A 21227-nucleotide genomic window follows, 5' to 3' on the forward strand; every position below is an offset into this window, starting at 1 on the left:
AGCTCCTCTCTCTCTCCTCAGCTGACAGTCAATAGGCACTGGCACAGGAGCCACACTACAGAGCAGACAGGGTTCACAACCTCCAAGTTCATCTAGGAAGAGAAAGTTTGAGTGAAGCTGAAATTTCAGTTCCAGGATCCAACACATTCTTCCAGAGACACAATAAATACAGTATCAAGAGAAATTCATTATTATCAGTAAAAACACACAAGAACACAACCAAGAACTACAGACTGATGAGACTGACAGAGGTGTAAATAACAAGACACAAGTATTTATTCAGTTGAAGTTACATAACTTATGCTTCTCCAGTCATTCATAGATGGGATCAACATCTGCTCTCATCAATGGCCATTTCAATTAGGAATAATTTATTGCAACCACTGGTTCGTATCAGATTTACAATGAACAGTTCAGCTCATTATGTTCAAAGTAATTGCTGGGTATTTCAGAGAAAGAAAAAGAAATTTTCGGTATTTAGAAAGGAAAGCAGGGAAGACAAGTCTCATCCTTCTTTCTAGCAGTACAAGGACCAATCCTGACAGCAACCCCAGTGATTTTAAGCACCTTTCCCTCAACCTTTCTCTGAATTGCACTAACACTTAAATATCTTCCTTCTGGACAAATTAAAAATGATCCCCAGAAGGAAGAACTTCTTGTGTTTCATCTCTCTCACCAAGACAAGTAGAAATGTGAGAAAAATTGGGGAAGATATCATAAAAGCCAAAAGCAGCTAAGCATCCAAGTTGACAAGGGACAGACTAGTCTACTATATAATGAACAGACAGACCCTTAAGGGTCAGCTCACACATAAGAACTTATATTTATGTGCACATATGACAGATTTATAATGGCATATTGGATACCTAGAAAATATGCAGCCTGCCTTTGTTATAATAAAATGTGTTCTAACAGCTTCAGTGGGCTGTAGATCAGGATCCTTTATAAGTAGAAGGCACAGGAATGTTGCATCCCAGGACAGGCTCCACAGAACAAGACCCTCTCATCTCAGAGAACACTGTCAAAAAATTAATTAAAGAATAGTCTCTTAGCTGGCTAAATTGAAGCATCCTGACTGCAACAGCATCTACTTCACAATATTTTTATTTCAAATATAATGTGGTCCTTACAAAGCCTTAGTTGCATTCCTAGAATTTTATGGGAACAACGAATAAAACCCAATTTGGATTTTGCTGCAAGAGTGTTGTGCAACACTCATGTGAAAACCAAGCATTTACAGAGAAGATTTACTGGTTTAGTTCCTGCTCTCCTTGGATCTTATTTTTTCTGTTTATTCTCTATCCAGGGGCAGAGAATTCAACCTCATGGCACAATCTGGTCAGCCAAGCTCCACCAACACAGAAAAACAGGCCCAACTCATCTGTTGGACCCTCTTTGCAGGGGTGTCTCAGGCCCAGGGCCACTGTGCCAGTCTAAGGAAGAGTTTTGTTACTGGACCTCACTGGCACCTGACAGAGCAGTGAATCACTGCAAATAAATCTTCAGCAGGGCTCAGATTTTCATCAGGTCAAGACAGAAAACTTCCACTTTCAAGGCTGAGTACAGAGCCACAGCTCAAGCACAAACATGGATAACATTGCCACAACACAGGTTTTTAGAGCTAATACCCTGCATACACTGGAATTACAGCTATCATGCTACATCTATAGTTCCCTCAGGTTAGGAATATATTTAGGATGAACAGTCATTTGCAAACATGCAATGAATGGAGTTTTGAGCACTGTCTTTCCTATGGAAAACACCAGTCACATCTAAAAGCAGCCCTGGGCACGATGCAGAGAGCCAGAACAGAGCAGGAAGGGTCAGGCCAGGCATTCAGTGGGGGCCTGTGTTTGCATGAATTCTAAAGAAACAAAGAATCTGCAAAGAGGTTGTGCATGTAGATTTAAATCATGTAGAGCTAACTGGAGTGTCCCTGCCACATCTTGGTGTATCCACCCCCAAAACATTCAGCCACCAAATTTAACTATGTTTTTAAGAAAAGACTGAGATAGGTTTTTAAACATATGGTCCACGAAATAATGTATTAATCACACAGCTAAGACATTTCCCTGCTTTACATGGGGTAAAAACATGTCTCACTATACAAAAACATTATTCTGAAAAATAGGCTAAATTATCAGTACATTCAACAACTACTTTCACACTCAGGAATTCCATGGCCTTAAGTGCCTAGTAATTAAACTTAAAAAAAAACCCCAAACTTTAAAGAAAACCAAAAAAAAAGAGAAAAAAACAGACACATTTAAAAAGCAGCATATTAGTATGAAAAATCTAACGAAAACAGCTTGAAAAAACACACAAAAAGTTATATTAATGATCTTCTGATTAATTCTGGTGGATCTTCAAGTCTGCAAATGTTTCAAGTGACTATGACTGTGTAAAACAGAACTGTGAAAGCCTAAATTCACAGGCAAGCCTTAGGCAGACCAAAAGTTGGCTTATTTATTCTCTCAAGGACAAAACTCTTTTGCTCTTCCTCACCCTCTCTCCTTTCTAGTTCACAGATCTGCCAAACTAAAGTCAGTGACTTTACCAGGAGCAAGTGGCCCTGGGCTCAGGGGAGGGAGAGAAATAACTGGAGGCTATTCTTACTTTCAGTAACACACTAAAAAGCACCACTACTGCCATTTGCTACCAAAGACACCAAATTCTCAGCAAACAAATGAACAAGAGCAAGCCAAAACAAAATATCAGAGATCTATACCCCAAGGGAACATGCCATGGGTCCAGCATAAACCAGGAGGAATTTCATACAGATATACAAATCTTACTGAAAAATGATCAAACAGGATTATTCAAATAGGATTTAAGACCTTCAAGCATATAGCAAAATTCAGCTCTCAAGACTCTTTCAAACCACTGATATCAATGGAGTATATTGAAGTATATATAATACATATAGTTTCGAAGGCTTTCTGGAATCAGAGGAGAACTTCAGCATAGTTACAATCTCTCTTTCCCCCCCACCACCACTGAAATTAGCTAAAGCAGCTGTCCAAATGACTATCAGCCAATTCAGAAAGTGTTCAGCTGTTCCTCCAAAGTAGAGACAGTGTCCTGGGGTTGGACAGAAACAAGCTGGGGTCAAGCAGAGGATGTGCCAAGCACTGCTGTGTGCTGTGGTTAATCAAGCAGCACACAGAGCATTTACAGCTTAGCTGGGGTCACGGGCTCTGTAGCACGGATGTGGACACTGGGAAGGCAGAGCCAGGACAGAGGCAGCTCCCTGCTGCAGTTGTCTTCATGGAATTTGATATTCAGGTAGAAATCACCCGTGTAGAGGAAGAGAAGTGATCCAAAGTACACAGAGTCTTTGGTTGGCTTTACCTGGTGAAGAGAACACAAAAGTCAGTACAAATAAATCACCAACGAGGCAAATTAATTGCAGTTTGAAATTCATTAGCTCCTTCAAAGGGTCTCAGAGCACTCCAGATTCACATCTTAATAATGCTCTCATACAAAAAGGAGTAAACATCTCGTCCCCATTCTAGTAAAACTGTTACAATAAAAAATTAATCCTGTTATTCACTCATGCAGTAAATCTGTGCCACAGCTCAAGACATGAACCTTTAGGAGTCACTGATTCCAAAACAGAATATGTTTAAGGTAGACATCACCCTAAATCTCTCCTTCGACTGCATTTACCAACATCACTATTATAAATCATGTCTCTGAATTAATGTTAAATACAAGGTTAAACACCATTTAGCAGCTTAGCTACAACTAAGTTATTCTCACTTATTACTGAGACACAATCTGACTGCAAATTCTAATTAGGATTAGATCACTATCATTGAAATAATGAAGTTTAGCAAGAAACTTCCAAGAAACAGTAGCCATCCTGATTTTACTTGTCCAAATTAAATATACAGAGTTCACACTGTTTCTACATTTATGTATCTTCCTTCATCACAAATCCATCTACAATCCATATCTTCACAACAAATAATATATCTCAGTCCATCATTTCAGCAAGACACTTCAGTAATTTCTAACTTTAACACTCCCACCACCGTTCAGCATGTGATAACGTTTGAATTAGTATCTGCTTCCACAAGATGTTAAATCCAGTTTCAGGATGCCTAGAACTGAGTTAAAGTTACAGCAAATGCTAAGCACCAAATCAACACAAAGCCATTCCACTGGATGGAATTTCTACAAAAATTGTGAAAAAGCAGCTTCATCCCAGCAGAAAAATCCCAATAAAGGCTGAGACGTGATCAGGGCTGTTCCCTACTACAAAAAAATTCATCATGTGGTGAACTGGGACATGAACAATGGGGTGTGAACTGGGAAAGTGCTCATGGGCACCCTTTGCTGAAGGACAATTTGCCAGTGCTTGGGAAGCCCTGAACAGGGATGATGGGAAGGCCATGGAGGGGAAGAGGGGGAAGGCAAATGATGAGCAGAAGATTTCAGGGGTGCAGGGAGCTCAAGGTTATTCAAGAGAGCTGAAAAATTCCAGCCACCACCTTCCATGAGGCAGATTCCCTGTAGCTTTCAGAAGTGAAGGGAATGAGCTGTTTACATTTTCTCCTGTTCCAGTTTTAGTTTGGACTTTCATTGCTGGGTTCTTTAGCCAGGAGACATGCATGCTGTATAATCCCCTGGGTTATCAGTCTGCTTTGTTGGACCTCCCTAAACTGGAAGAAGTCCAGAGAGGAGCCACCAAGTTGTTAAAAGTACCCGAGCAGCTTTTCTATGAAGACAGGTTGAGAAAGTTGGGGTTGTTCAGCCTGGAGAAGAGAAGGTTGAGTGGAGACCTCAAAGCACCTTCCAGTATTTGAAGGAGCTACAGAGAAGCTGGAAAAGACTCTCAATCAGGATTAGTGATAGGGATCAAATAGTGATATGGGGATCAAATTGAAAGAGGAGAAATTTACTTATACGGAAAAAATTCTTTACTGTGAGGGTGGTGAGGCCCTGGAACAGGTTGCCCAGGGAATCTATGAATGTCCCATCCCTGAAAGTGTTCAAGGCCAGGCTGGGTGCAGATTGGAGCAACCTGGGATAGGGGAAGGCATCCCTGCCTATGGCAGGGGGCTTGGAATGAGATGAGCTTGAAGTTCCCTTCCAACCCAAACCATTCTGTGCTTCTATGACTCTAAATTGCAGCTCCTGCACAAGGGCCTGGCTGGTCACAGCCACATCCTCAGGGCTGGAGAGCCCAGGCTCCTTTTGGTTTTAGTGCTGAGCACTTTTGCTGACCTACAGCAAACTTGTATCAGCATCATGTCATCCACGTGAATGATCAGAGCAGCCACAGCTGTTCCCCTGACCCTGTCCTTGGCATCTCCCCTCCTGGCTGGGTACAAGTTCTTGCCCTCTGGCACTGCGTCTGGACATGCAGAACAACATCAAGCCATGTCCCTTTGCCTTCTCCCAGGGCTGCCTGCCTGATTTCTGCCTCACTGGAACTGATGTGGACTTCCATCCAGAGGAGGGCGAGGCAGGCACCAACGCCAGCAGTGGGTGCAGGCAAACAGCAAACAAAACCTCCTCAGGCCCCTCAGCTTTTTCAAGCTCCTGGTCCATATTTCCTAATCTCACTGCACCATGAAGGAATATCTGTATCAGCACAGCTCAGAGCTCTTGGCAAGCAGGAAGGTGGCTTCAGACTCATCAGCATCAACACCAGACACCACATTCATGGCTTGGGCTCTACCCACATCTGTTGTACTGCCACCACTCTATCAACACTTGTGGTTTGGAGGAGAAACGGAAGCAGAATGAGCTTGAAACCTTCTCCTTGCTTAAGTGCAGGTGGCTCTGCAGAAGTCTCAAGATGTTTCCTTCAAAACAGGAACCAACTTTGGAAAGTAAGGCTGCATCTCCAGTGGGGCTGCCTACAAACATTGCCAAAAGATCAGACATTCAGATGCAGCAGCCAGGTCAGCAGTGGTTCACATCCAGCCCAGCTTCTACACCAGGCACAGGACTAATTTTGAGGTTAAACCTACATTTAGGAGCCCAAGGTATACAAGCTCCTACTGCAAAAGGAGGATATCTTGTCAATGCAGACAGTGGAGCAAACACAGAATGGTGTCCCTAGGCAGCCTGCAGAGCCAGAATAGAGTTGCCTAAACACAGGTGATGGGATGGCCTAAGGCACTGAGACACCTGCAGAGGACTGGGAAGATGCCCAGGATGTCTTTCTTACAGGATTTCTGGCACACCTGGTGGCTGGTGGGATACCCACAGCACCTGTGTGACAGCAAACTTCTACTTCTAGGCAACGGAATCTGAGCCCTGTGTTAATCAGCCAGGTTCTATCTGCTGCACAACACACCTCCACTGACTGATGGGAGCTTAGTGAGCCAGCACCCCTGGTGAAACCTCCTCATTCAGGTGGTCTCAGTCTGGAACTGCATCCACCCAAATGTCTGCAAAGTGGATGACCACATCTAAGCCAGCTGTTCAACACAAAGATTCACCCGACCAAATGCAGAATGAGGCAAAATGTTCCCTAAACTGCATAAGCTCTGATGACTTGCTCAGCCACTCAGAGGGGCTTGTCCAGGTGGTCAGGAGACACCACCCCACTGACTGCAGTGCCTGACCCCGATAAACTGTGAGGAGCACAACTTGTGCCTGACCCAGCACAAATTCGTGTTGTCCTTCAGTCTAGCAGCACACAGCTCTGGAAGTGCCCCTGCCCAGATATCTGCCTGTATGTGTGTTGAATCATTCATCAGGATGCTGACGTTCCTGAGCCAGGCCAGAGTTAAAACAGGTTTTGTTAAAATTCCACCATTCATGGAAACAAAGATGAGCAGCTTGTACCTCAGAAAATAATGATCGAAAATGAAGGAAAAAAGACCACATTACTCCTTTGTTCCACCAAGATAGAAGAAAAATTAAGTTTCTAGCTCCATCCTAATCCTTCCCTGATTTAGGCTACCATGTGGGACTGCGATTGCTTAGAACTAATTACTACTTATTTATACTGCTGTAGTACTTAGGGAGCTCAGTTGGAGATTAGGGCTGGTGCCAGCTCCTGCTCGCTGCCCCAAAGAGTTTACAGTGTGAATAAAACAGTGCCAAGAAAAATAATTTGTTCCAGATGGGCCACAGAGGACCTGCCAGGAGTGAGCAAATGTTCACCATGGCTTCTGAGCTCATTCAAAATGACCATCTACTAATGAATTTCTCCTCATCTCTCACTACCAATCGCTTGGGCTTGTGCGTGATAACACACACAGGAAAAATCCTGCTTGAGAATTAAGTAATGGCACAAGCAGGGACAACAAGGGAGGATGAAATGCTGGAAGGTACAGAATTCTCCACAGAAGATTGTGAAGAATATTTTTGAAAAGAAAAAAGAATATTTTTGCCTTTAATTTGGCCAAAAGCAACTGTCTCATCACCTAAATATTCAACATTGATAAGAACTAAAAAATTTGATGATAGGGCAAAAGATAAATTTTATTTTGTGAAGCAAGGGAAAAAATATAAATAAATCCACTGTATTTTAATGGTAGCTTCCACCATGTTAACTTGTGTTTCAAAATCACCCACTGAACAAAAAATGTCAAATATTTAAGTCATAATGGAAAAAATCACTTTTTCTATCAAATACAGAGAAAAGTAAGGCTAGCCAAATTAGAAGTTTTGCTTAAAAATATAGATTTTACATAATTTAAAATGCATGGAAATAACTCAATATACTTTATAAATTTCCAGAAAAGACTTTGCTTTTTGAAGTAGCATATCCTAGCAGAAACTTTGTGACACAAACCCAGGCTGCTGCATTGAGCTGAGGTAAAAGCACAAAGAGGTGAACAAGCATCATTACATTACTTCCAAGATAAATCTTCTAACTTGGACTTCAGGCCATAAGAAAGGGAAATACAAAATTGTGTGACTTTTACCCTTTCAACAATTTATATTCGTACTGCAAAGCAACATGTGCATCCTGAAAATTCCTGTATATATTCCCTGTCTTCCAGGTAGCAGCAGAAACGGCTTTGAGACTTTTTAGTCTGGAATCAAAAATAATGGTGAATTTTTGAGCATGAGACTTAACATGAAACTAACATTTAGGAAGGCAGAGGGATCTGTTGGGGTTTTCTTGTACCAATAATGAAGTTTCTGCATGACAACAGAGTGAATTTCCAGGGTGTGAGGAGTATCTGCCCTTGCTGTAATACCTGATGCTCCCACTCACTCTTGACCATGCACCAGTGGTACACCAAACCAGACTTGATTCTCCATCCTTCCTCCCACCCAGCTCAGCCCTGCAATAAATCATGTCAGCATCCCTGTGCTAGTGTCAGTGTGAAGTCAGCCCAATTAACTTAAACTGCTGATCAATGTAGTTTTTGCTAAACTGGGGAACTTTGTATGAAAACAAGTGCTCACAGTGTCTGTCCTGATGGGCCTGCTGGGGGAAGAAGGGAGCATCTTTCACAAGCAGCTGGGAAAGGGCAGCACCTCAAGCCACCTCCACTAAACAAGAAAAATAGTCAATCGCCCATGACCTCAGGTTAAAAAAATGATGGGGACGTTTTTAACAGCTTCCACACAGCAGCACTGAGTTGAAAACCAGCAGGGAATCTGGTCCAGTATTTCAACTTTTGTTTACAAAAAGGAGAAACTCTGGTTGTCTTTCATCCCACCCAGCCACGAGCTTCTTTGATTTTTTAACCAGTGTCTGTCTGACTTCTGGCCAAACTCAGAGCATAAGCACAATTCTGAGCATGGTGGTTCTTCCCTGAAGCATCAAATGCACAAATCAGGGCTTTCCCATTGGAAAACAAGTGGAACTTTCTGAAATCTACTTTCTATTCCTAAATTAGTTATTATGAGGGAAGAAAGGGCCTCTGGAAGACATAAAGGATTTTCTTCCACAGCCAGGGCTCTACATCCCAAAGAAACACGGCCAAGCACCTTCCCTAGGAGCCTGTGTAGTGTCAACACTACACATTGTGAAATGTAACACTTCTTGTCTGAGAGTCAACATTTTATTCATTTCACCTTTTTGTATGGAAAGGAGGACAAGCAGCAGAAAGCAATTCTATTTTTAACTTCCTGGGGACTGTGTTTACAGGAGAAATGTCAAAATACTGAGCAATGGGGCAAAAGCAGGGACTGTAACGTATGAGAAGGCCGCCTGGGCAGGCATCAGGGATGTGACCTCCTGACTTTTTGCCCCGTAGGAGACTCAATCAGAAGGTAGGAATACATCACACTGACATCTCCCTTTTCCCTCATTAGCCTGGAGGGTCAGGCCCTTTGGCAGCTGGGCATCCAAACACCACCACTCTGATTAAAAACCACATTGTCAGAAACAGAGTCAAAGAAAGCCATCCCTGGATGATTTTTGTTGACATATTTAAATTATTCAGCTATAAGAATGAAGTTAGCCCCCATTAAAATTCAAGGTGATGGTATATTTCATGCTCATTAGCTTTTAGAAATACTTTCTCCCGTGATGCGTAATTGAAAAATATGCATGGTGACTATCTCTGTGGTTAACCTTTAATTTCTTTCAAGCTAAGGTTCACTTATATATTTAATTTTGACAGATATATTTTATTACCAATCTGAAGAGCTGACCTAAAAAAAAGGTGCTAAGCACTATCCCAAATACTCACCCCCTTCTTCATGTTTATTTCAGGAGTTATCAGAAATGCTGCTCATTTCATTCTGCAGCACTGCCTGAAAATTTTCATTCCAGGTATTTTGTTACTGTATTTTTCAGAGGGAAGGATGTGGGAATGAGTAGCATTATCTGTATTTTCAGTGTCTTGCCTTAGAAGTGAAAAGCTCCTAGACTTGTATTTTCTAGAGAAACTTAGAGAAAAGTCATAATCTCAAATTTTTTTAAAAGGTTGTTTTGTTTTGTTTTGTTTTGTTCTTTTTAAGCATTTCTGTATGGTTTTATAAAAACATGCTAAGCATGCAGGAAATGAACCACCTCATCACATTGCCCATTAATGCTTAGCATTTTCTTTTTGCAGTCAGTTGCATTTCCTCAGGACCTGACTAAAACTGATTTGCTGAGTTCCTTGGCTCAGCCTGGGGAATGTTTCTTATGGACTAAAGAAAAGTTATTTAAAATCTATTACTGCAGGCTGGGCTGGGTGACTCAGGGGACTGGTATTGAACATTCAATATGGTATTGAACATTCAATCTAAGGTTACCCCCTCACATTCAGCCAGAGCTGGGGTGACCAGAAGTTCTTGTCTCTGATAATTTTTCTAGTGGTTTACATGGTAGGAAATTGCAGTCTTAAACAATTTCAGAGAGACCATTCCTGATAAACACACCACCACTGTTAGCAATAGCTGCCATAATCACGGGGCTTTCCAAAAATTAATCCGCTTTAAAATGCACAATAGAGTAATGAAGCCCCTTTCAAATGCACATCATTCAAAATGCTGATGCTTGTGATAAAACAACTCACGGTATCGATGTAGAAGGTGTTGGAGCCCACAAAGGTGATGGCATCCTGCAGCTCATAGTTGTGCACCCCGTTCTGGTAATCCTGGTAGGGCATCATGGTCAGAGCAAAGGGCCCCACGCTGTGCTTGCTCCAGTTGGTCAACTTCACCTGCAAGGGGACAGGGTCGCCCACCTGGCACGTCACCACCACGTCGCAGTCACAGACCTTGCCATCAACCAGGATGTCTGCAAATCAAAGAAACGAGTCCTCATTAGGCTGGACACCTGCTTCAGAAATGGCATTAATCCTGACAGGAGACTCAACAAGAAAAAAACAACCTCAATGAAACCAGGAGTGTGGGACAATTAATTTTGGGAAAGAAAACCCAGCATTGTGCTGTTGTGCAGGACACCTACTTGAGAAAAACCAGCTCATGAGGGCCTGATATCTGTCCACAGCTGTTGAGCTATGAAAAAAACCCAATTATGATCTATACACAGGCACCAGAAGATATTTTTTAAACTCCTCCCTTGAAGGCCAAAGCCACAGACCATTTCTCATGGTGCTACAAATCAACAGCATGAGGTGAAGGGAAATACAAACAGGAACCATCAATACAAACAGCAGCTAGAGAGATCCAGGGCTGGAGGCCCATGCTCATGTGTTACAGCCAGAATAAATCCTTCTGTATGGAGGTGAGCATTTGGACCAGAACAGACATTGGCAGAATTTGCAATGCAATACATATAATATAATGCAGATTATTAGGAAAAGAGGGATTTTAAAATTATACTAGAGTACTACAAGCTTGTTCACTCTTTGCACTTTAAATCACTCTGGGAATTCTATTTTTAATTTTCTACTTTTCTTTCCCTTTCTGGGACAGCAGAAAATATAAAGCCTCTAAATTGGTTACTGCTGGGACAATGACAGCCGGAGTAATGTGTCCATTAACCTTGCCCATTTGCTTATACAGAACCAAAATGTTTCATTACCAACACACTATGAAATTGCCAGTCCAATTCCCTGCTCTGAAAGGGTTCCCAGTTGTGCAGTATTACTGTATTTTTCAGATGAGGGTTATCTCCAATGCACTATTAATACAGGAACATTTCTATTTCACTTTGGGTTCATGTTCAGAGATAAGAGAAAGCCCTGGGCACATGTAAGAAAGCATCCTTTGTGTGAATACCTATCCCCACAATTTCATATGCCTGTGAGGCATTTCCATCACTCCAGCTCCTCCTCGGTTGCTTGCCTTTTGACATACATCATATTATTCCTCTGCATTGGATTTACATTAGTAATATCCCCTCTTCAAGGAAAGACACTATTTTTATGCTTCAGGAGTTTTCACAGAAAAAAAAAAACCAAAACAAAACACCAAAGTAATTTATTTTAACTTAGTTTTGTTTTGTTGCCTTAAACAATAAGTACAAAATGATGCATGTTCTTGTGATGCTCTTTAGCCTGGCAAACTGAACAAGGCTCAACACAGCCACTGGATAAAAAATAAACTAAAGCTATTTACAGAGAAGGAAAAAGTTCAGAAAGGAACATTTATTCCAGAGATCAGGCCAGAAAAGCTGTGGTATCCAGATGAAAACCTCTCCTTGACCAAAGCTGCCCAAATGCAGCAGCATCAGATACAAGAGGTTTGGCAAAAAGAGCACAAAAAACCCTTCAGTGTTCAAGCTGAAGCTATCCAAAACCAGTGCTGGTGTCCCAGTTGGAACAGCCCCTGTTCCAAAATTTTATTTTTTTTTTTTTGACAATGAGAACACTGTTGAGGAGTGAGAATGGAGTGCTGTATCCAGTTCTGGGCTCCTCATTACAAGAGAGACATGGGCACACTGGAGAGACTCCAATGCAGGGTCATGAAGAGGATTAAGGGACTGGAGCATCTCTCCCGTGAGGACAGGATGTGAGAGCTGGGATTGCTCAGGCTGGGGAAGACTCCAGGGGATCTCAGCAATGTAGATGAACACCTGGAAGGAGGGTGCAAAGGGGACAGAGCCTGGCTCTTTGATTCAGTGCTGCCCAGTGGCAGGATCAGAAGAAATGTGCACGCACTGCAACACAGGAGCTTCCCTCTGACCATCAGGAAATGCTTTCTTTACTGTAAAGGTGACCCAGTGCCGGCACAGGATGCCCAGGGACGTTGTGGAGCCTCCATCCCTGGAGACACCCAAAAGCCATCTGCACATGGTCCATGGCAAGTGGATTTAGGTGGCCCTGCTTGAACAGGGACAGGACCACATGATTTCCAGAGGTCCCTGCCCCCCTCTGTGATTCTCTGAAGGAAACTGAGTAACACCACTGCATTTTAGGGAAGGGCTAGAAAACCTTGTTGGCAATCTTTGGATTTCTTCTGCAACAGCACACTCCATTGCCATGGGCTGTCCTGCCCAACATAATCCATTTGCTTCTTGCAGTATTGCCCTGAGATCATGGAGGCTGTGGTTATAATGGTATCCCATTATCAGGGAATAACTGACTTGAGTTTCTCAAAACACAAAGAACACGTGTCTGTGGATAACCTTTATGCTTCCCAGTCTCTTGGCACAGAGCTGAAGTCCAGTTCCTTCCTTCAAAAGCACTGTATTTATATCAATTCATTACTTTAAACCAGTTCAAAGTGTTTTCAAGATTCTCTCTGCAAGGTGACTCTTTAATTAACTAAAAAAAAAAAAAAAATAAAAAAAAAAATCCCACTTTTTTTTTTTTTGCTTCTTCCATCCAGTGAGTTTTACAGCTGCACAAAGGGTTAGATCCCCAGACCAGAAAAAATCTTTGGAAATGCTCCCTAAGCTTAGTGGATGAATCTATATTTTCATGCTGCTCATCAGTTGCATTTTAGCTTCAATGGTCTGCTGGAGGAATTATAAATGAACCCTTTGCCCTCTATCTCTACCTTTGTATCTAATAATAGCTCAGAGCATTTTTTTCTAATATCTTCATGAGAAAATAGAAAATCCAAACAAAAGGGAAGCAATTAAGTCTGGATCAACCAGATTGATTTTTTTTTTGCATTCCAAAAAAAAAAAGATATATAAAAAAAAAATTCAGTTTATTTAGATTGATTTAAGAGTGTGTGTGTGTGTGCACACATGTTTGTGTACATACTGAGAGATAATTTCCTTCCTTCCCAGAGCACACTTCCCTCCTGCAGTACCGGAGCCAAGGATCTCAGTGAGATGTCAGATGAGAAAGCACACATGGCTGGCGTGCAAAATACTATGGAAAGGAGTGTTTAAAAACAGCCCCCTTTCATCAGAGAGAACAGCTTGGTTTGACAGGCAGCTTTACTCCCTTCCTGACACAGAAAACATCTCATGGACCATACGGATTTGCTTTAATATTTTCATCCACGAGCAGAGGAGAAGCCATGTGCACAGGGTCCCGTTTCTGCAGATTCAGCTCACTCACACAGATGGCATATAAAAGCTGAGACTGCTCACACCACTGCTGTGAGAGTGAATCATTATTGGCTTCAGAGTACAGGAGCTCTGAATCAGAAGATGCAGTCTCTAGCGCAGAAATCAGTCGTGGCTGCATCTCCATCCTACAAAGACTGAGATACAAGAGAAACAGCACTTCAGAAAATTAGAAGGACCAAGTTTAATTCCAACTGCATATATAAATTGCATTTTAAAAGTGCCAGCATAAAAACTGGATGACAGAAGGGGGAAAAAAAAAAGAAGCATAAATACCTATCAATCTCACAACATCCTTCTAATTAAAAGTTAAATCATTTTTGAAGTAATGTAGTAAGCCAATAGAATGCTGTACTCCCCACCCCTTTTCCTGTTGATTTACCTACAATGCTCACTATGTTGGCATCCTTGGGTGCCAAAATTTCCCTGCAATGCCTGACAGCCATGGAAAAAAAGGAAAGACTTTGTCTCTGCCACACATTAATGAACAGGCACGGAGCTGCTCTCTTTTCCCTCTAGAATCTTCCCTAAGTGATTATTGTATCAAGGGAGAAAATATTATCCAACACATTTTGGAAGCCGGAGGATGAGGCTGCTACAACCACTGAGAAGAGTGATTGGAAAGCCTTGCTTTTTCATTGACAGCCTTTGCCAAGCCTTTTAGGATCTCCATGAATTAATCTTTAAGATGGAAAAACTATTTCATGGCCCAGCTGATGGGTGATGCATATTGACACCACAGGAACTGTATGACAGACCATTATGTGAAAATAATGCATCAGTATTCTTCTAATGGCGTTCTTTCAGGACCTCAGAACTTTCAAGAAAAGGGAATGAATGTTACTAACAGGAAGACAATGACTATTCCACATGAAAACATCATTTACCATCACCTCCCACCATCACTTCTGTGCACATCACCCAAAGGAGCCGCTTGGAAATGAATACCAAACATTAATAACATTTTGCGTTATTTACTCTGCTCATATTAACATATAGTAAGTTGTTCTTGCCACTTTCTCAAGTTCCCATGCAAGAACTTACAACTCTTTGGTCCCCCTGTATATCAAGAGTCCTGAGTCATGGCTAATTACTTTTTCACACCCAAGTCCTTCTTTGCCTCTGTCAAAGTTTAATTTTGGAAATCCACATAAATACATTTAATCCCAGTGGAAATACATATTCCAACAATGTTTTCTCTCCTCACTTATTTGTGATATTTTTTTGATTGAGCTGATTTTGAAAAACAGGCTGCAGAGAAAGGCAGGGTGGTTTTGCTCATCTTTACAGGGGGGGGATGGAGAAATTTCCATTGGATATTTCTCTTTAAAATGGATGTTGAATCCCCAGCTGATGCACACATACTGCCTCTGCCATCCTCTGCAGCTGGGAACTTGGCCCAGGCTTCCTCACAGAGGAATTGCTCAAACAAGTTGTCCAACAAAACTCAAGGCGTGAGATGCCCAGATAAGTAAATACCACTCACATAAAAGGTAAAAGAGATCTTTAAAACCAGAAAAGCAAGTCTTGCCTAGCTATGCTGTTATAGTTAGAGTACTCTGTCAATCAACCATTGCGATTGTTAATTAAAAAATAATAATTTTACTCATCTGGGTCTGTGAACCAGGAGAGCCTTGGCCTGGGGAGGGGAAAGGAGCAGCAGCATCACTGACATCTCTGGATAATGTCCATCAGGTACTTTGATGGAGGAAAGCTAAAGACCCAGAGCCCATGCTAGAATTACTGCAACTAAGGTCTCATGGAATGATTCAGTTTTTCCTGTGTTCAAAAAAATCTAAAATGCTGATTAAAATGTTTGCTCAGGTCAGCTTTCGTTTTAATTGCCTTAAAAGAACACAGAAAGGTCCAGCCATGGTGTCTGGAACACTTTTCTGTATTTCTTTTTTTTCCCCTTTACCTTTTTTGAAAGAGTATTTGTTCAGGGCTTTGCAAGGAACTTAACAATGAAAAGGGAATTTTTTTAAAAAATAATTTATTTAGAAGTAGGTTTAATCAATTTTCTCTATTTTTGATCTTACATTTTATCCAGGTGCAAGAAAAGATCAGAAAGGAGGAAAAAATCTGTACTACAAACTCTCTGTACAGAGCAGATCCTGCCTGTCTCCACACAAGCAAGTTTCACATCCTTCCCCTCATGCTCTGTGTCAAGTCAGCAACAGATTTATCAGCCTGGTTTTTAGGGCAGCTTAGAGGAGCAGGTGACATGGGGCGTTCTACTGAGACAACAGGATCCCTGGATTTTCCTGTGTCTCCTCTAAAGCATGCACCTAAACACTGTTTCTCTCTCCCCTCTTTGCACTTGTTCTCCCTAATGTTGACCAGTTTCCTTTCATTTTTCAAACTGTTCCTGCAAATTATTTGCATGCAGAGAGACAGATTTGGTTGCATTCATTTGTCCATGATGAGGTCCTGCAGTACTTTCAGAGCTGAATACATCCATACAAAAGATAATTCTATGAATATAAAAACTGTGTTCTCTGTCACTTTCATCAGGAAAATGCTGAATGGTTATTTAATAACACAAGACCCTCCTAGCTATTTGCATTAAACCTTCTGTCTGTGATTTGGACCTGCTCTTTGCACCAAACCTGAACATCTTAATTTGGAATAACATCCTCATATTCATTCATTGTTATACTGACACAATAGCAAGGCAAATTCAGCCCCTGCTGAATTTCCCTGCAGTCAGTAGTACCAGAGCACAGAGGTATACAGATATTTGTGTTATAACAGGTTCAAGCTACACAGATATCTCACTTTGTCAACCACTGCTAGTCCTGTCCTAAAAACTGCCCTTACACTCAGAGCCTGCTGCTCCAAACCCACTGTGGGCCTGCAGAGTTCAGCTGCTCTTTGGGTCAAGGCCCTTGGACAGTGATGAATGAAAAATACAGAAAAAGGATATGAACAAACTATTGCAGCTTCCTGCAAGCACCAACAACCCAGAGACCTTCAGCCAACATCGGGGCATGAACCAGAAAACAGGAAATTTGGCAGAGGATGGGATAACTGGACATGAATATAGGCTGGTGAAAGAGGCAATTGCTTTCACAAGACCTCTGAGCTGCCCCATTCCTGGCAGATTTCCCATTTCCAAACATTTTAGAATTAAATTAAGGATACTTCATTCACACCAAAAGCAATTAAAAAGAAAAACACATTTAAAATATAGTTCTAGCAACAATAAGCAATTAGTCTTTGATAATTGTCTATGTCTTCCTATTTAATCACTCTTTTGCAGTGCCCAGTATGCTGATGACAGATCCCAACTGGTCCCATTATCGTTCTTGCCAAATTGTTCCCAGTTTGTGTCTGTTCTTAACTCTGTGATGGCAATGGGCTGAGGATGCTGCAGCATCCCATGGGATTCACTTGCAAAAGAATTCCTCAGCCTTGTTACTTGCCCTGAGTAAGATTTCTTCCTCCAAATCAGTGCAGTGTTTATGTCCAATTTTAAACTCCAAGACATGTGACCAGCATTCAGTTTTACTTGATCTTGGCTATGAACATCCAAATGTGGTACAACCTTCTCCCATTAACTCCAAGTAATAGGGTTGTGCTGGCTGAGGAGGGAGGCACGAACATGACTCGTGCTCTGGGGTTTGACTGCCTCCAGCTTCTGCTTGGGATCTTAAACCTGAATGCACATTAACCACAGATTTATTTCAGAAATGTGTCAGTTCAGTTTAACCTCCCTGGTTTTGGTGGGAGTTATTTTACTTCACACATGCCTTTTATGACAGACATTTCTCCTTCCCTAAGAAATTTCTGGCACAAGGATGGCACCTGCTTGTCTCATCCTCTGGCAGCTAAGATAACCTGTGATTTGGTGCTTTGCCCAACTTTCTACCAAGTGAAAATCACTTCAGGGTTTATAGTGCTTGTGTCCAGTCCTAATCTAAATGAACAAAGGGAGATCATTAAAATTTTAAGATGTTCAAAGCTCTGTGTTTTCCAGTAAGCCCCAACTCCTTTTGACTTAGTTTAAAATATTCCATGATATGGCCCCAGCTTGCTTACATAGTCTCATTTATGAATGTGGGCCAAGCCTTTTTTATCTGTTCATCACAAGGAGGTTTGACAAAATTTCTTTTCATTATCTGCTACACAGGCAGGAGGTCAGGCTGGCATACAGTGTGTGTCTTGTGTGTGAAATTTCACAAGCCTGGGATTTGTATGTTATTTTAAGTTATTGAAAACTTTATTTCTATAGCTTGTCTGTGTCAGGACTATTTTCAGAGCATTCTTATCCAGCCCTGTGAGGAAAAAAAACAGAGAAGGATAAAAGGCCTATATAACACTTAAACAAAACTAAAACGTATTAGGATGTATCATATAGCACTGGTTTTGGTATATTGGCAGCTTTGTGCAAAACCTCTGCAGAAACTGAACTGAATCATAGAATACCCTGAATGAGAAGGGAACACACATGGATCATTGAGTCCAACTTCTGTCTCTGAACAGCACAGACCTAAAAATTATACCATGACATGACTTAACCTACAGTTTATTGATAGCAAATCATCTCTTTCCTCACTGGTTGCTTAATGAGACTTTAAATTTTCTCCTTTTTTCTTGTCATTCTGCAGTGATGGATGTTGGACAAACCTCCCTCCCCACAGAAAAGATTTTGAAAAGCCTCATGACAACTTTGTCAGAGTTTCTGAATTGTGGCTGCAAAAGTTAATGGTAAAAAAGAAGCCTATAGCATTTTGTGCAGTTTTGGGAGCATGTCTTCAGCCTCAGAGCAGGTTTAGTCTAGACACTGGATGTATTGCAGACCTCCAGGGAGTGTTACCTGCTCTAGAAATCAGTGATAAGAGCAGTGATTGCTGCACATTTGCTATCGAGACGGCAATGAACTACAACTGCTCCAAGAGAAGTAATGCCTATCTAACAGCAGAGACACAAAACTGGGCTCCTGTACTCAATTCTGTGCATGCAAAGTCAGATATGTGAGTTCAGTCACACAGCTTTCTTACCCAAAATCTCATGGAATATGGCAATATGGAAATGGAATTTTTTAATATTTTTTTTTTAAATTTATTTTCTACTATTTTAAGTGGAAACAGTATTTTCTTCATTACCCATTCAACAGGCATACAGTGATGCCCTGGGCTCTTACAAAGATCATACCTATCAGGGAGTTATTTTGTTATTTTTTTAAACTGCTAGTTAAACTAATCCTATATGCAGTACACTTGTCTTTTTTGAGGCCTGTATGAAGAGATGTGTGAGGGACTGTCTGAAGCAGAAGGAACTCAAATGCAGATGAGAAGAGAGATGAGACAGCAGTATATCCTCACGCCCAGATGTACAGAGGCACCGATGCAAGGCTCTTTAAGTAAGCAAAAAAAGTTATACTGCTTATTTGAAGAAAAACTGTGGGTCTGTGACTCATTTTCCATACTTGTCTTAAAAAAGAACCATGAAACACTGGATGAGATGTCCAGGCCGTTCGAGTTTTTGTGTCCGGAGCAGCCACAGCCTGGTACGAGATAATGTATAACCCCCTATTAACAGGCAGGTAGATGATTTACCACATTTCAGTGGCTGTGTAAACACCAGCAATAGGACACTGAGCCTCAGGGGCCTCCTCTAGCCCAGCCACAACTGAAATGCAATGAGCTGAGCTAAATGAGGGGTCAGCAACCCAGGCCAGGCACAGACGCTGCCATTGCTGCACTCTGTGGTTACCACACTACCTGTGCCTGGTGTCCACACACTGGGGGTACTCAGAAGCAGAGGTGCCCCCTAAAATGAACAAATTCTTCATGAAGTTTCTTTAAATTTCACTCACAGCTTATTTGAGTCTGGTGACTCTTAGTTGTTGCACTTGCCAACGGATTGAGTTAATTTTTTCCCATTTTCCCCATGTATGATAAACCCACTTTTGCATTAAGGCATGAGACAATAATCCAGGCAGATGCAAGCTGGAAACTCTCAAACCCTCCTATGACTTCTTTATTCTGAGTGCATCCTGCTTCTATATCATGATGTGTCTCAAAATCCAATTTGAATGCACAAAAGAACTACAGTATTAGATATATGTAGATGGAAGTTTCCAGTTGCCCTCTGTGACACTAATCCATATTTTTCCTTGCTAGATTGGATACAAACACTCAAATAACAAAAAAGCTTACAGAAAACAAGAAATCCTTAAACCTAGAGTCATCAATCCAAACTACTTTTGGCCTTTCTTGGAAATATTTCTGTTAATAATTTACTACCTCAAAAACTGAACATGCTCAAAACCTAGCTCCTGAATTTTTCATGAAATCCTTTTCTCCTCGAACCTGTCTTAATTTCAGAAATAAAGTCAGACTGCTTCCTGCCAATCTCAGCTTTCACATTGACTTGATATCCTCTCATGACTCATACCTCCAGCCTGTGATTAAATCCTGATGCCACTTTCTAGAAAACTTCTCCAAAACTGACCTTTTTGCTCTGCCTACACTGCCAAGCCCTCCTCTGAGATCTGACTGGATTATACACCTTGAAAATTAAAGTCACTTCATCTCTGCTTTTGACACCTCCAAACTTTCTGTTCTCCTGAAGCCCTTGCACCAAATATCATCCCATCCATGACCAGGCTATGTCCACAAGGCACCTGCACAGACCTCATTCCCAGCTTTCCAGATAGAGCAGTAAAGCTCAGCCCAGGCTAAATTCCCACAGAATGACCCATCTTTTCCTGTTCCAGCTGAAACCCACAGTAATAACCACAGAAACCTGGTGATTGCTGCAGAGGTGGCAAATTGTGCTCACTGCTACCTGTTGGCTACAACCTGTGTGCAAAACTACTCTCTCATTATTATTTTTCCTATTCCTCCTCCCTGCTCACCCTTTTTCTTACATATACCATATGTATCTTTCTAGCATACAGCACAGACATACATATATTTATATGTTTGTGTATATATCTTTATATTTATATGGACATAAAATGACAGACTACAAGCACTCAGGGACAAAGACTATAAGCTATTAGGGACCACAATACTCACGTTCCTAAGAGCTTAGCAGAACAATTTGTATGGCACCTAGAACTACACAGACCTATTTTCCTGGGATTTGAAGATGGCACTGCTAGAGAATCAGAAACAATTAAATAAAAGAGAAAAAAAAAACAAAAAGCAAACCCAAACCTAGCCCTAATTAAATTAAAAATTTCTTTATTTATGTATCTCAACTCTCAAATCTGGTGGGGCAAGGAAGTGAGCACTGTACCAGCTTTCCGCAGGGGGACACTGAGACACTTTAGGAAGGAGTTAACCTGTCCTGGGGAGAGAAGTGAGGAGTTTTCACTAAGCAGAAATGAATTAATAAGCTACCAGAAAGAACTAAGAGGGGAAGG

At 41.4% G+C, this 21227-nt stretch overlaps 1 protein-coding gene across 5 annotated transcripts in view; it reads right to left on the reverse strand.

Moving 5' to 3' along the window:
- Positions 1–248: 248 nt before the first annotated feature.
- The window catches only part of TRAPPC9 (trafficking protein particle complex 9), a 444786-nt gene continuing 423807 nt past the window's right edge, over positions 249–21227 (reverse strand). For 4 of the 5 annotated variants that reach the window (XM_015618287.2, XM_015618284.2, XM_015618289.2 and 1 more), the window contains 2 exons: positions 10434–10657; positions 3104–3351 (listed from right to left, as the gene is read on the reverse strand). In XM_015618287.2, coding sequence (XP_015473773.1) covers positions 3172–3351; positions 10434–10657 — 404 coding nt within the window. In that variant the 3' untranslated portion in view covers positions 3104–3171. Of the gene's footprint in view, positions 3352–10433; positions 10658–21227 lie in introns of all 5 variants that reach the window. The other variant, XM_015618282.1, reaches the window with a different exon arrangement.

This window comes from Parus major, chromosome 2, assembly GCF_001522545.3.
Source record: "Parus major isolate Abel chromosome 2, Parus_major1.1, whole genome shotgun sequence".
NCBI lineage: Eukaryota > Metazoa > Chordata > Aves > Passeriformes > Paridae > Parus > Parus major.